The 15,764-nt window shown below is 41.9% G+C and overlaps 1 protein-coding gene across 3 annotated transcripts in view; it reads right to left on the bottom strand.

Moving 5' to 3' along the window:
• Positions 1 to 15,764, bottom strand: part of LOC121289992 (poly [ADP-ribose] polymerase tankyrase-2) — a 90,849-nt gene that overhangs the window by 26,378 nt on the left and 48,707 nt on the right. For all 3 annotated transcript variants that reach the window (XM_041210087.1, XM_041210089.1, XM_041210088.1), the window contains exons 9-16: positions 12,438 to 12,559; positions 11,445 to 11,536; positions 11,256 to 11,334; positions 10,880 to 11,051; positions 9,559 to 9,638; positions 8,610 to 8,755; positions 7,884 to 8,049; positions 1,187 to 1,406 (exon numbers count right to left, since the gene is read on the bottom strand). In XM_041210087.1, the coding sequence (XP_041066021.1) occupies positions 1,187 to 1,406; positions 7,884 to 8,049; positions 8,610 to 8,755; positions 9,559 to 9,638; positions 10,880 to 11,051; positions 11,256 to 11,334; positions 11,445 to 11,536; positions 12,438 to 12,559 (1,077 nt within the window). The remainder of the gene's footprint in view (positions 1 to 1,186; positions 1,407 to 7,883; positions 8,050 to 8,609; positions 8,756 to 9,558; positions 9,639 to 10,879; positions 11,052 to 11,255; positions 11,335 to 11,444; positions 11,537 to 12,437; positions 12,560 to 15,764) is intronic.

Here is a 15,764-nt window from a genome sequence, read left to right as displayed (position 1 = left end):
CCTTGGCTTGCTGCATTGTTCCAGTGAAGCCCAACGCACCTCATCTTCCGACTAGGCACTTTACAGCCTTCTGGACTGAATATTGAATTCAACAACTTTAGATCTTGAACTCCCTCCTACATCCCCATCCCCTTTCTGTTTCTTCCCCCTTCCTTTTGTTTTTTCCAATAAATTATATAGATTTTTCTTTTCCCACCTATTTCTATTATTTTTAAATATTTTATGCTCCCCCCACCCCCACTAGAGCTATACCTTGAGTGCCCTACCATTTCTTCTTAATTAGCACATTCGTTTAGATAATATCACCAACTTCAACACCTATGTGTTCTTTTGATGATCTGCTCCTATCACTGCTGCTTGTCCCTACAACCAGACCACCCCCCTCCACTTCTCTCCCCCACCCAACCCCACCCCCCCATACCTTAAACCAGCTTATATTTCACCCCTTTCCTTGGATTCACCTAGTTCTGTTGAAAGGTCATGAGGACTCGAAACGTCAACTCTTTTCTTCTCCGCCGATGCTGCCAGACTTGCTGAGTTTTTCCAGGTAATTGTTTTTGTTTTTATTTTCACTTGTGTTTGCATCCATGCACTGTAAACCTTATCTTGACCTCATTGTATTCTCTCTTAGTCTGACTCCGTCTAATACCTTGCTATTTCTTACTCTAGTACAATCGGCTTCTCCCAATCTTTGTTCACCATTTTTCTCCCATCCAATTCTACACCCTGGTTCCTATTCCCCTGCTTAGTTTAAGCCCTTCCCATCAGCATGAGCAAACTGTCCAACAAGGACATTGGTCCCAATTCTTTTTGGTGTGACCTGTACAGCTTAACTCTCACCTCCCCCAAAACTGGTCCCAATGCCCTAGGAATCTAATGCCCACTCTCCCACACCATCTCTTCAGCCATCTTTTGATATGCTATATCCTCTGATTTTTATACTCACTGGATATTACTGTCTTTGGAGTCCTGCTTGCAAATCTCCTTTCTAGCTCCCTAAAATTTCCTGCAGGACTCATCGTTCTATCTATATCATTGGTACTGATATGACCAATTCTGAATTATTGATTATGAAGGCGTAAACTTAATGTGAAATTTCAAATTTTCCCCAAAGCTTGTAATTAGCAGCATCTATGCGATACTTCACACGTGCACAGGAAACAGTACAGAATTGATGAAAACAGACCTGCTAAATGCAAAGCTGTTGAATGTCTGCCCTGTGTGTCTCTACAGTTAACATTGTCTGTTGTACACAACTTTTTCACCCTGGTCACACAACCCTTCTTTGCAGCATCCAGTAAAGCAGCATCTCCACTCAGCAAGTCCTGAATGTCTGTGTCTCCTTCCTTTATCAGATCGAGGGCAGTATTTCCATCCCGGTTCTTCTTGGTTGGATCAGCACCATGCTAGTAATTTAATCAAAATTATCAATGAGTACATGGGATAACATTGTTCAAAAACCAAAAGAATTCATTAACTTAAAAAGTCAACCACACAACTGTTTCCATTCTATCTTCTCTAACATTTTCTCCCCCCGCACCACTGTAACTCCTGACCCTGTTGTTTGAATGCCTTTTTACGCATGGACAAACTGAATGTATGTGCAAAGAAGGTAGTAACATGATCAAAACTGGAGCCAACAAAACTAGCATATAGAAATACACTACTAATACATGTAGAAACAGATTGTGCAATCCAACTAAAAGATGCCAACATCACACAGTCCTAACAAAACCAAGAGAATCATAAAATGATTAGTGTTTATGGGCTGGATTTTCTCCTTGAGACTGGAAGTGGGAATCGGGACAATTCCCAGTTCGCTCCGGCCACCTCAGGAGAAAGTGCCCACTAGGACAAGATGTTCATTGTGTGTGTGTGTGTGTTTGGTGGTGGTGGTGGTGGTGGTGGTGGTGGTGGTGGGGGGGGGGGGGGGGGGCAGGCAGGTGTCTGTTTGTGGCTACAGTCAGGCCAGCCAATCCTGGAAAATAGTTGGAGGCAGTCACAGAGGTTGCTGGGTGCCAAGGTGGGCTGTGTAAAAGGCCCACCTTGGTGCTGTGGGTCTTTGTCCCAGATAAAAGTAAAAACAGCAAGGGCCTCCAGCCCTCATACCCCACACTCTCCCCAAGCCCCATCTATGTCACCTCTTGCCCCTCCACCCACCCCATGGTCCCTCATGCCCCCTTGCTAATCGATGTCTGCCCAAAATTATGGCCCCTCCTGCTCCCCACAACAAAGTATGCCTCCATCCATCCCCTAAGATCTCCACCCCCACCCCAAACAATTCCTATGGTTGTTCATGACCCCATGCCAAGCAATGGCACTTCTATGCCCATTCACCCACGATATGCTGTATAGAAGCAATTAGCCCGATAGTGACAGTAGGGTGTGCAAAAAAGCTAAACAGCCATTCTAAGAAAAAAACCTCCTACAGCCCAATAAAAGTGTCAATCATCCAGACCTTTTAAAGTATTAAACAGCAGAAACTGCAAGTACTTGAAACCGCTTAACCTTGTGTAAATAAATATTGTGAAACTGACAGCATAGGTCAGATAGCCAGAGCTGCCAATCAAGCAAGGTTTCCTCTGGGGCTCAGGTGTTTTAGTATCTAATTGATGTCTGGGTTCTTAGCCAAGAATACATAATGAGATTTGGCTGACAGCCCAGAAATACATTAACCAGTTGAAACAACTGAGCCCCAAGGAAAGCTACTTAATTGACAGCTCTGGCTTGCTGATCTATGCTGTCAATTTAACTGTTTATTTACACAAGGTTAAGAAATTTAATGTGCATGTAATTTCTGGTATTGATATTTTAAAGGGTCCGAATGATTGACACTTTTTTTTACTACAGCCCAAAAAAAGGCATTTCTTTTAAGAACGTGGAAAACTATGAATGGCTGTTTTTTTTAAAAAAGCTTTTTTGAAACACATGTAACTGATGCTATCGTGCCAATTGTTTCAACATAGTGTATAGCAGGTGAATGGGGGTGGAAATGCCATAGCTTTGGGGCGTGAGGAGCCATAAAGATTATTTGGGGGCCATACATTGGCATGGGGGCACGAGGGGCCATAGGAGTTGATTGGCGATGGTTCATGAAACCTGTGAGGTGCTGAGAACCACAATTCTTTGAAAAACTGGCCTGAATCTATTAAAATTGTGGAGGACTAGGACATGCCCATCTCCACAATGGGGTCGGCCAGGTAGGAGTGCAGGGTATGGGCTTTTGACCAGAACCAGCCTGCACCCTTAAAAGCATTCCTGACAATTGGAAACCCCAGGAATGGGGCTGGGAATCCATCATTTTTTAATGGCTCCCAAGTCATCCCAGTTGGGTAAAAATCCAGCCCTGCAAGTCAGTCTATTATGACTGGGCACTAAAGGCCTCTAGCATAACAGCGGACATTGTGTGTGCTCTCTCCAAGGCCATATAGGCATCTGCCTGAGTGAGTGTTCTAGAGGTGAACTCCAGAATCAGAAGAGGGATTTGGCTGCCTGCAGGTGCACTTTAATGTCCTTCAGGGAAGGGAATCTGTGTCCTTACCTGTTCTGGCCTACATGTGACTCCAGGTCCACAGCAATGTGGTTGACTCTTCACAAACCGAAGTCTAAAATGAATGAAACCAGGTAGACCACCAGGCATCGACCTAGGCATTGGAAACATGAACAGCAAACCCAGCCCTATTGATGTTGCAAAGACCTCCTTACTAACATCTGCAGTCTTGTGCCAGTATTGGGAGTGCTTGGTATTCACAATAAGAGGTTGTGGTAGAAGAGTTAATCTAGGCTGGTCTTTTGGTTCAAGCTGGTTTATTTTCAAGACAACACCTCAGTGCTCCTGACTTTCAAGTGGCTTCCACACAAAGTGTTCCAGTTGTTTCTTTTTATTCTATTTAGATGGGATAATCAATGCCCATCACCTGTTTAACCAGCAATTGTCTTTTACAAGGTGATTGCCTGCAGTGTGATTATTTATAATGACAATGCTCTCTCATAGATCAGTCAAGCAACTGTCTGACATGCACACATGCATGGAATCATACCTTACAGACAATGCCCCAGAAACCGCCATCACTATCCCTGCTTATGCCCTGTCCCACCAGCAGGACAGGCCAACCAGAGGTGGCAGGGCGCAGTGGTATACAGTCAGGAGGGAGTTGCCCTGGGAGTCCTCAACTTTGACTCCAGAATCCATGAAATCTCATGGCATCAGATCAAACATGGGCAAAGAAACCTGCTGATTATCGCCAACTGCCCCCCTCAGCTGATATCATGCTAAACGCCACTTGAAGAACCACCAAAGGTGAAGGTACCAAGGGTACAGAATGTACTCTGGGTGGGGGACTATAATGTCTATCACCAAGGGTGGCTCGGTAGCACCAGTATAGACCGAGCTTGCCAAGTTCTAAAGGGCATAGCTGCTAGACTGGGTCTGTGGCAGGTGGTGAGGGAACGAACAAGAGGGAAAAACCTACTTTATCTCGTCCTCAAAAATCTACCTGTCACAGATGCATCTTTCCTTGCAGTTTTGGTCGGAGTGACCACCACACAGTCCTTGTGGAGACAAAGACCCACCTTCACATTCAGGATACCATCCATCATGTTGTGTGGCACTACAACTGTGCTAAATGGATAGACTTCAAACAGATGAAGCAAATCAAAAAAGAGCATCCACAAGATGCTGTGGGCCATCGGCAGCAGCACTGTATACAACCACAATCTCTAACCTCATAGCCCAGCATATCCCCCACTCTACCATTATAATCAGAGACCAAACCTGATTCAATGAAGAGTGCAGGAGGGCATGCCAGGAGCAGCAACAAGCATACTTAGAAATGAGATGTCAACCTGGTGAAGCTACAACAAAGGACTACTTGCATGCCAAGCAGTGAAGGCAGCATGCAATAGCTAAGCAATCCCACAACCAACGGATCAGATCTAAGCGCTGTAGTTCTGCCACATCCAGTCATGAATGCTGGTGGACAAATAAACAATTAACTTGAGGAGGAGGTTCCATAATTATCCCCACCCTCAATGATGGGGGAACCCAGCACATTAGTACAAAAGATAAGACTGAAGCATTTGAAACCATCTTCAGCCAGGAGCGCCTCCTCCGGAGGTTCTTAGCATCACAGATGCCAGTCTTCAGCCAATTTGATTCACACATGATATCAAGGAATGGGTGAAGGGATCACTTAGCTCCATCTATCGCATGCTGCCTTCACTGTTTGGCATGCAAGTAGTCCTGTGTTGTAGCTTCACCAGGTTGACTGGATATTGCAAAGCCCTGACAACATTCGACAGACCGAGCTAAGCGATCCCTTCACCCATTTCTTGATATCACGTGGTGTGAATCCAACTCGGCCAATTACCACTCCATCAGTCCACTCTCGATCAACAGCAAAGCGATAGACGTGTCGTTGACAATGCTATCAAGTGCCATTTACTCAGCAATAGCCTGCTCACCGACACTCAGTTTGGGTTCTGCCAGTGCTGCTGAGCTCCTGACCTCATTACAGTCTTAGTCCAAAAATGGACTAAAGTGGTGAACTCCAGAGGTTAGGTGAGAGTAACTGCCCTTGACACCAAGTCAGCATTTGACAGCGTAAGGTATTAAGGAGCCCTAGCAAAACTGGAGTCAATGGGAATCAGGGAGAACTCTCCACTGGTTGGAGTCATACCTAGCCCAAAGGCAGATGGTTGTGGCTGTCAGAAGTCAATCATCTCAGCTCCAGGACATCACTGTAGGAGCTTCTCAGGATAGTGTCCTAGGCCCAATCCTCTTCAGCTGCTTCCATGACCTTCCCTCCATCAGCAGGTCAGTGTTGGCACAATGTTCAGTGCCATTCATGACTCAGAAACAGCCTGAAACAGCCCTTGGCTATATGCAGCAAGACTTTGACAACATTCAGGCTTGGACTGATAAGTGGCAAGTAACATTCACACCATGCAAGTGCCAGGCAATGACCATCTCCAACAAGAGAATATCCAATTATCGCCCCTTGACATTCAATGGCATCACCATCGCTGAATCCCCCACTACAACATGCTGGGGGCATTACCTTTGACCAGAAATTGAACTGCACCAGCCATATAAATACTGTGGCTACAAGAGCAGGTCAGAGGCTGGGAATTTTGCAGTGAGTAACTCACCTTCTGACCTCCTAAAGTCTGCCCATTTTCTACAAGGCACAAGTCAGGAGTGCAGTGGAATACTCTCCACTTGCCTGGATGAGTGCGACTCCAACAACATTCAATGCCATCCAGGACAAAGCAGCCCACTTCACAGCACCCCATCCACCACTTTTAATATTCACTCCCTCCATCACCAAGGCACAGTGGCAGCAGTGTGCATCATTTGCCAGATACATTCTCAGCAACTCACCAAGGTTCCTTTGACAGCACCTTGCAAACCCGCAACCTCCATCTAGAAGGTCAAGGGCAGCAGAAACACAGGAACACCACCCTCTAGAAGTTCCCCTCCAAGCCACATACCATCCTGACTTGGAACTATATTGCCATTTTTTCACTGTTGCTGGGTCAAAACCCTGGAACTCCCTTCCTAACAGCACTGTGGGTGTAACCTACACCACATGGACTGCAGCGGTTCAAGAAGACAGCTTACCATCATCTTCTCAAGAGTAATTACGGATGGGCAATAAATGCTGACCTAGTCAGCAAGACCTACATCCTGTGAAAGAATAAAAAACTTGCCTCACTGTAGGGAAAAATGATGCATTTGTGCTTTACTGGTGTTTGCTTGCAAGAAAGTGGGAAAATAACACAATGAGGGAAGTGCTCCCCCTAGTGTTGTGGTGTCACTAGAGGTAGCCTTTCTGCCCACATCTCACCACAGCGTTGATTACTTGGAGTGCACTCTCTCAGTACTGCACTTGAGTGTCAGCCTCAATCATTGTGCTCATGTCCTGGAGTGGACAATCTTCTAATTCAGAGGTGACAGTGCTACCAACTCAGTGACAGCTGACATACAAAACATCCAAAGGATTGCTACTGAAAAAAAAAGTGTTCTCTGTGCTGGCAAGCATAGCTCCCTCCACTAACACCAACTTATTTGGTTAACAGGACCTAGCAATTTGCAACTTGATTCTGCATTTGCCTATGCAACAAAGACTGCAGCTTAAAACAAATTAATTGGTGGTTAAGTGCTTTTAATTCTTAGTTTGTGATTTTAATGGCCTGCATATCATTACTCTTCCTCTTGACCACGAGTTTTCTATATGCTTTTGTACTGGCGCTTATGGTTACCAGAAATCCAAATCAGTGACATGCTCTTTACAGGGAATTTGGCACTATGAACAGGGTAAGCAGCTGTGCATCTCCTTAATCAAATGGAAGAATCATTACTGAAACACACAGAATGTGAATGAGGAATTGTTAGCTTAGTTAATTCAATGCCAAATTACTAACCGAAAGCAAAAAAATGAGGGAAAGAAAGATAGTGTTAAGGTGAGAGATGAAACAAGACAAAAAAAATACAAGTTTTAAAATCTCCAACATTAAAATCTTAAGGAATGAAACTCCATATTTAATTTGCAGCACCAGAAATGCTGAATTGCAGCAACTCTATACTTAAATAGACAGCCCTACCCCTTTCCAGTAAACTCAGTAGGTATCCAGTGGATAAGTACCACAATTTCACACTCTTCATGTATACGAATACCCCATCCCTCAGTGAGATGAGTAAGTGCAACTTGTGGAGCAGCAGGGGAACTCAGACAGCAACTTCTTGACTTTTGGGTTTAACTGTGTATTTGTAGTCACTAGAAGTTGCTTTCAGGTTTACTCTTTAATAATGGTGAGCACTGATAGTCTCACATATTTCTACAGAAAAATCTAGGCCAGTGTTCTATCTCAGACTTACTTACCAGTAATAAAAGTTTACAAATTTCATATTTTCCCTTGGCTGCAGCCTCATGCAAAGGAGTAAACCTCCACAAATCAGCTACATTTACCACTGCACCATGTTTAACAAGGAGTTCTGCTACTTCATAATGTCCATAGGAACACGCATTGTGTAATGGAACCAATCCTCTGAAAGAGAGATAAAAGGAATGGCAAAATAATGATGAGAGAACTAAAAGTCTGAAAAATCATGGTGGAATAAGTACTGCTCTTACAAGTGCCACAACAATATCTTGATCAACTACAAACTAGCATAAAATAACACAAGTGTGAAAATTCTACATTCACTACACAGCTACAATACTGGCTTCCAAAATGTTCCTAGAACCAGAATTTGAAAATTATCCTAAGTAGTGTCTCTTCAGTGTATAATCTAATTTTATAGTTAAATTTCCTTTTATCATTGCTCTCTTTCTCCTCTTTTATAGTGCAATTAACCAACAGGTAAAACTTCATTGTGAGTGACTAGGAGAAATAGATACGTTTGTGCATATAAGAAAGGAAACAGCAATGTGACAGTTCTATTTTGTAATTTGAATTTACATTCACTACTTCATTTATAATTTCTGTCAAAACTCCCCAACACCTAAATTACAATATAATCAAGTTTAAATGCCATATTGTGAATCACTAAGGCCTTAGAAAATTTTCTAAAAAGCAGGAAGTATTAAAATGTAGCTAAATATTACCCTTTGTCCTTGGCATGAACATCAGCACCATTTCGCAACAAATATTCCACCACGGATACTCTGTTGTAGCCAGCAGCAAAGTGGAGTGGAGTAGACTGACGACCTTCTACATCTCTGCAATTTATATTCTGAACTGTGCAGAGTTTCTAAAACAAAGAGCACCATTAGACAATTTTACATATATTCTCATTAATAGTTGCGGTTCTCCGAGGGCAGAATGCAAAGATACAAAAACAATTGTACATTGCAATCTTTACAAATCAGCTATGGGAATTTCAGGAAATTTAAAATGTGGAGGTGACACTCTAAAATGCAAGAACAATTTCAACAAATACATGCACAGGCATGAGACCCAACAAATCTATGGCATATTGGCCAATTTCAATCCCATCACATCATCTTTTTCAATAGATTTAACAATGCCCCTTGTCTAGAAAGGCATCCAGTTGAGCTTCAACTGTAAAAAGAAAAATTGCCTGCCCCTCTTAGTCCTAGCTTCTTAAAATTTAACTTCTGTCTTTTACTTTAAAAACTTCAACTAGGTCATCTGGAAAAAGCTGCATCTTCTCTCATCTCTCTCAAGGCTAGCAGCATTCATTTATAAGATGAACAGAATTGCATGCACTACTATTGTACCTCAGGGTGGGGGGGTTGGTCATTTTCTTATATTGCCATATGATTTGATTTCTACTGTAACCCTGTAATATAGAGGTTTTTTTTTAATACATTGAAGCAACGAGCCTGGTGCTCATTTATCCAGAACAACCTTCAGATCTCTTTTCCCATTAACAAACTGCATGATTAAACTAAATTAAACATATTCACCTTTATTTAGTTATTTGTTGCTTGACTAATTTTACAGTTATCCAGATTGAAACGATCCAAATTTCCTAGCGCAGCAGTGAAAAAGAGGTTTGAATTTCTATATATTATTCTGAGAAACCATTACCTTGACTACATCCAAGTCCCCAGCTTTTGCTGCCTCTAATAACTGCCGATCAGTGTCAAGGTTTCCAACCATGACTCCTTCTATATGGATTGGATTTGGGAAGGGAAAAGAAAAACTGATTTTTAACCAAGACAACACAATCTTAAATTTAACAACAAGATAAACTAATTTTTAAAAACAGTATGTTCAGTATGAAACAAAACATTACCCAACTGGTAAGATTTGCTTCACCTGCAATGATAAATAATCATTAAATGCAATCAGCGTTTAACCAAAACTTAACTTATTGTTTCTTCTATAATTTGTAAGGGTAGAGGAATTACTTTGTATAAAATAAAGTAAAACATCCCAAGATACTTCATAAGAAGGGGAAAAAAATCATACCAAATAGACTGAAGGAAAAGTTGGACATGTGGGTAAATACTTGATAACTGAAGACTCTGGCACTAATGGCAGAGCAGGAGATGGGGAAAGGGAAGCAATATACAACAGGCCCAAGCTCATGACATGAGTTGGTACAGAGATAGATAGGAGGGCCACCCACTTCAAGACCATGAAGAAACTTGCACAGATGTAGAAGGACTTTGAAGTCAATGTACTGAGCAACAGTGAATCCACACAGGTCTGAGAATAAGGTGCAGTTTGGGAGGCTGGAAATGGGAGCTTTAGAGATTTTAAGTCTGGAGGTGACAGAGGCATTTCAATGATTCAGAGACAGGTCTTGGAATAGAGATTGATATAGTCATGTCTTGATGGTGGAACTTGACGCTCAGTTCTAGCTGAAGTCAAAAAAGTTTGACGTGAACATGCGGCAGGGTACAGCATCAGGATCGCTTGATGCCAGAGAGGGAATTGAATAGCATTTTCAGTCAAGGAGTGAAGGCTAATGGAATGAAATATCAACATACATACTGAAACTGACTGCACATTTAAAGATAATGTTACCAATATGTGGTGTACAGAAAAGAGAAAGCAAAGAATATAACAAGTGGAGCCCTAGGCCACCTGACCCTACAGACAGAGGGTATTGCTTGATACATTGGAATAGGTAGGAGGGTATCACAAGGGTTGTTTAGAGGTGGAGCATGGAAGATAATGGAGCTGCCCACTATGATGAAAAACAGAGAAAGATCAAGGAGAGATAACTTGTCAAGGGCATAACCAGAGAGGATGTAGTTAGTTGAGTTTAACTAAGGAGGCATCATTGCAGTGGGCAAGATTGAAAATAAACTGAAGGCACTTGACAGAAAAGTCATATGCAATGGCACTAGAATATTAGGAAATGTAATGGTGCCCATTTTAATAATTAGATCTCTCTAACCTTGTAAAATCTGCTGCACACTTTCATTACCCATCTGAGATGCGGTCAAACCCTGCACGGATACTATTGATGAGTCAGATCCGGAAGTCAGCAATAAGCGACATGTGTGATGATGACCACATTGTGCAGCCCTGTGTAAAGGTGTCTGACCGAGACTGTCCAAGGCATTCACCTATTAATCAGAATACATTATATGGTGAGTCAAGAACTAAGTCACAAAATTTTCCAAAAACAGCACAAACTACAGTGCATTGCTTTGTTAGGGATATAATATGAATAGCAACAGTACTATAAACATTCAATATGCACCTTCCCATGATGAAATTATGCACTATATAACATGCTCAATAATCGTTTTGCTCAAAAAATTATATACCTTTGTATCGTTTTTTATAAGCACTTCAATTATATCATTATGGGCCTTTTCTGATGCCATATGGAGAGGTGTCAAGAGGCTAAGAGAAAGAGAATCAGATATAGGTGTGGAGGAACATCTAAATAAATACAATGCAATATGAAAACATGTTTAAAAAAGTCAAGTAAAAAACTTGCCAAGTCATCTTACTCTTTTGTCTTTTCATCGACATTAGCCCCTTTTCTTAATAATAACTCAGCCACCTGTTTTCGTTTTGGATATGGAGAAGCAGCAGCACAATGCTATAAAGTTAAAAGAATTTAGGTATTCTATTCCATACACAAATACATAGTAAACAAGTTAGTTCAAATATTCAATAATAAAAAGAAAAAGTTACAACTGTACATTATTTGTACTCTGGACATTTTTATAATGAGTCATGTGAATATGATTATGTAAAAACATTAATTTACATACAATTTTCCAGCGATCAGCTGCAGATTTTAAACTGGATGATAAAACCAATCAGGAATAGACAATCAACCCATTTGTCAAAATTATTATTCATCAGGGACATGTATCATTTAACAGCATTAAAAATAGCATAAAGGATAAGCTTGGTGTGGAAGGCTTTGATGCCTCAGAATGGTACCAAAAACCATTACAATGCTGCAGGTAGAAGTTCAAGTGCTTTTATCTTTGTCTTACATAACGCATATTTTAAATAAAAGGCATTATAAATTAACTGAATTGAACACAGCAAAGTCATTATCAACGAGGTCTAGTGATATCAGGTACAACAAAACAATATTCTTGAACTCAAAGAGCAAAACTTCCATTAGCCTAAAATTAAGGTGTATTTTAGACAAGCTTGATGAAATTCTTCCTTTCATCCATTTCATGGTTTTGCTAACCAGTTACAACTTTCAGTCTTCAAGTTGTTCACCAGTTCAAAGATATGAAACGGTAGGAAAATGTGTTGCTTTAAAGAGTATTTAATAACATGTTAGCTTGTCAGTGTGTTCAGTACACTTACATAATATATATGTTCAAAGATAGTAATTATCAGCCTCAAATAAATAAATTAGCCTATATATTTACATTAACAATAGTTAAAACAAAAATGCGATTCCTTTTAAAAACTTAAAAGGGGAAGAGGAGAGGAAAGTAAATCATTACAGTTGGAACAGATACAATTCTTACCAATGCAGTCTCATGAGTCTGAGGATGCTTGAAATTCACATTCTCTAAAGAAAGATGCTTTTTTACACAGGGAACATCTGCTTCTTTTGCAGCTTGTAGCAATGAATGTCCTTTGAACTCATCTAGAAAGGCAATTTAGAACAAAGCACCAACAATTTACTTTATACAAAATTTAAGCACTAAAAAGATGATCATTTTACTGCAATGCTTTAATTCTCCATGTTCCAATCAAATGTCCAGGATTATTTTAATTAAGCTTATAGTTTTTAATTAAAACTCACCGACCAGGCCTTGTTAACCAAGAATCCATTCCATATATAGAAACTTAAACCTAAAAATCTCTGCAGTCCATCTTTTTTTTCTTTTGTTAATGGGATGCAGGCGTTGCTGGCTAGACCAACATTTATTGCCCATCCTTAATTGTCCTCGAGAAGGTGGTGGTGAGCCATCTTCGTGAAGCACTGCAGTCCATTATAGTTATAGGAACACCCACAATGCTGTTAGGCAGTGAGTTCTGGAATTTCGACACAGCGAAGGATCAGCAATATAGTTCCAAGTCAGGATGGTGTGTTGCTTGGAGGGGAACTTGCAGGTGGTGGAATTCCCATCCATCTGCTGCCCTTGTCATTCGAGCTGGTAAAGGTCAAGGGTTTGGAAGGTGCTGTCAAAGGAGCCTTGGTGAGTTGTTGCAGTGTATCTTGTATACAGTAAACACTGTTGCCATTGTATGTCGGTGGTGGAGGGAGGAATGCTGGTGGTGGTGGATGGGGTGCCAATCGAGTGGACTGCTTTGCCCTGGATGGCGTTGAGTGTTGTTGGTGCTGCACTCATCCAGGCAAGTAGAAAAGTATTCCATCACACTCCTGCCTTGTGTCTTCTAAATGAGTCAGAGGCCTACAGCACAGAAAAAGGCCCTTCAGCCCATCGAGTCTGCACCAGTCAAACAAGTACCTAACTATTCTAATCCCATTTTCCAGCATTAGGCCCGCAGTCTTGTATGCCACGGCATTGCAAATGCACATCCAAATACTTCTTAAATGTTATAAGGGTTTCTGCCTTTCAGCCAGTGAGTTCCAGATTCCCACCTCCCTCTGGGTGAAAAAATTCTTCCTCACATCCCCTCTAGACCTCCTGCCCCTTACCTTATATCTATGGCCCCTCATTATTGATCCCTCCACCACGGGAAAAGTTCCTTCCTGTCTACCCTATCTATGCCCCTCAATTTTATACACCTCAATCATGTCCCCCCTCAATCTCCTCAGCTCCAGGGAAAATAACCCCAGTCTATCCAATCTCTCCTCATAGCTGAAACTCTCCAGCCTAGGCAAAATCCTGGTAAATCTCCTCTGCACTCTATCTCTAGTGCAATCACATGCTTCTTACAATGCAGATTCCAGAACTGCATGCAATGCTGTAGCTGTGGCCTAACCAGTGTTTTATACAGTTCCTGTTCCCTGTTCTTATATTCTATGCCTCCACTAATAAAGGCAAGTATCCTATATGCCTTCCTAACCACCTTATCTACCTGTCCCACTACCTTAAAGGGCCAGTGGACATGCACACCAAGGTCCTTCTGCTCCTCGGTACTTCCTAGGGTCATACCATTCATCATGTATTCCCGTGCCTTGTTTGTCCTGCCCAAGTGCACCACCTCACACTTATCCGGATTAAATTCCATTTGCCACCGATCAGCCCATCTGACCAGCCCTTCTATATCCTCCTGTAGTCTAAGGCTTTCCTCCTCACTATTTAACACCCCACCAATTTTCGTGTCATCCGCGAACTTACTGATCAGCCCTCCTACATTCAACTCTAAATCATTTATATATACCACAAACAGCAAGGCACCCAACACCGATCTCTGTGGAACCCCACTGGACACAAGCAGCCAGTCACAAAAACACCCCTCGACTATAACCCTCTGCTTCCTGCCACTCAGCCAATCCTGGATCCAATTTGCCAAATTGCCTTGGTTTCCCTAGGCTCTTATCTTCATTATTAGTCTCCCATGCAGGACCTTATCAAAAGCCTTGCTGAAGTCCAAGTTGACTACATCAAATGCATTGCCCTCATCTACACACCTGGTCACCCCTTCAAAAAATTCAAACTGGTCAGACATGACCTCCCCTTAACAAAACCATGATGACTGTCCTTGATTAATCCCTGCCTCTCCAAGTGTAGATTAATTCTGACCCTCAGAATTGCTTCCAATAGTTTCCCCACCACTGAGGTTGGACTAACTGGCCTGTAGTTCCCTGGTTTATCCCTACCTACCTTCTTGAATAACGGTACCATATTGGCTGTCCCCCAGTCCTCTGGCACCTCTCCTGTGGCCAGAGAGGGAATAAAAATTATTGCCAGCACCCCTGTTAACTCCTCCCTTGCCTCACGCAACAGCCTTTTCATCCGGGCCTGGAGATTTATCTACTTTTAAGCCTGCCATACCACTTGGAACCTCCTCCCTTTCTATGCTAATTTCTTTAATAATATCACAGTCCTTCTGCCTGATTTCCATACCCACGTTGTCCCTCTCTCTCACTTGTGAACACCAACACAAAGTATTCATTTAGAATCCTACCTGCACCTTCTGGCTCCAAACACAAATTACCACTATGGTCCTTAATGGGCACTACTCTTTCCCTGGTTATCCTCTTACTCTTAATATACTTGTAAAATAACTTTGGATTTTCCTTTATTTTATTTGCCAATGTTTGTTTCATGCCCCTTTTTACTGTCCTAATTTCCTTTTTAAGTCCCCCCACCCCACACATTCTATACTCCTCTATGGCTTCTGCTATTTTGAGCCCTCGGTATCTGCCATAAGCCTCCATTTTCCTCTTTATCCAATCCTGTATATCCTTTGACATTCAGGGTTCCCTGGATTTGTTGGTCCCACCCTTTATCTTTACTGGAATATGTTGGCCCTGTACTCTCCCTATTTCCTTCTTAAATGTGTCCCACTGCTCTGATGCAGATTTACCTAAAAGTAGCTGCTCCCAATCCATTCTGGCCAAATCATATCTGATCTTATTAAAAATCGGCCTTCCCCCAATTTAGAACTCTGATTTCTGACCCATCCTTGTCCTTTTCTATAACAACCTTGAATCGAATGGAGTTATGATCACTATCTGCAAAATGCTCCCCCACTGATACCTCTACCACTTGCCTGGCCTCATTCCCTAAAATTAAATCCAGGTCCACCCCTCTCTTGTAGGGCCTCCTACGTACTGGCTTAAAAAGCTCTCCTGGATGCATTTTAAGAATTCTGCTCCCTCTAAACCTATCACACTATGACTAACCCAGTTAATGTTGGGGAAGCTGAAATCC

Source organism: Carcharodon carcharias, chromosome 17 (assembly GCF_017639515.1).
Source record: "Carcharodon carcharias isolate sCarCar2 chromosome 17, sCarCar2.pri, whole genome shotgun sequence".
NCBI classification, from domain to species: Eukaryota; Metazoa; Chordata; class Chondrichthyes; order Lamniformes; family Lamnidae; genus Carcharodon; species Carcharodon carcharias.
The sequence above is the reverse complement of the archived record's forward strand: the minus strand, read 5'-3'. Positions and strand labels throughout refer to the sequence as shown.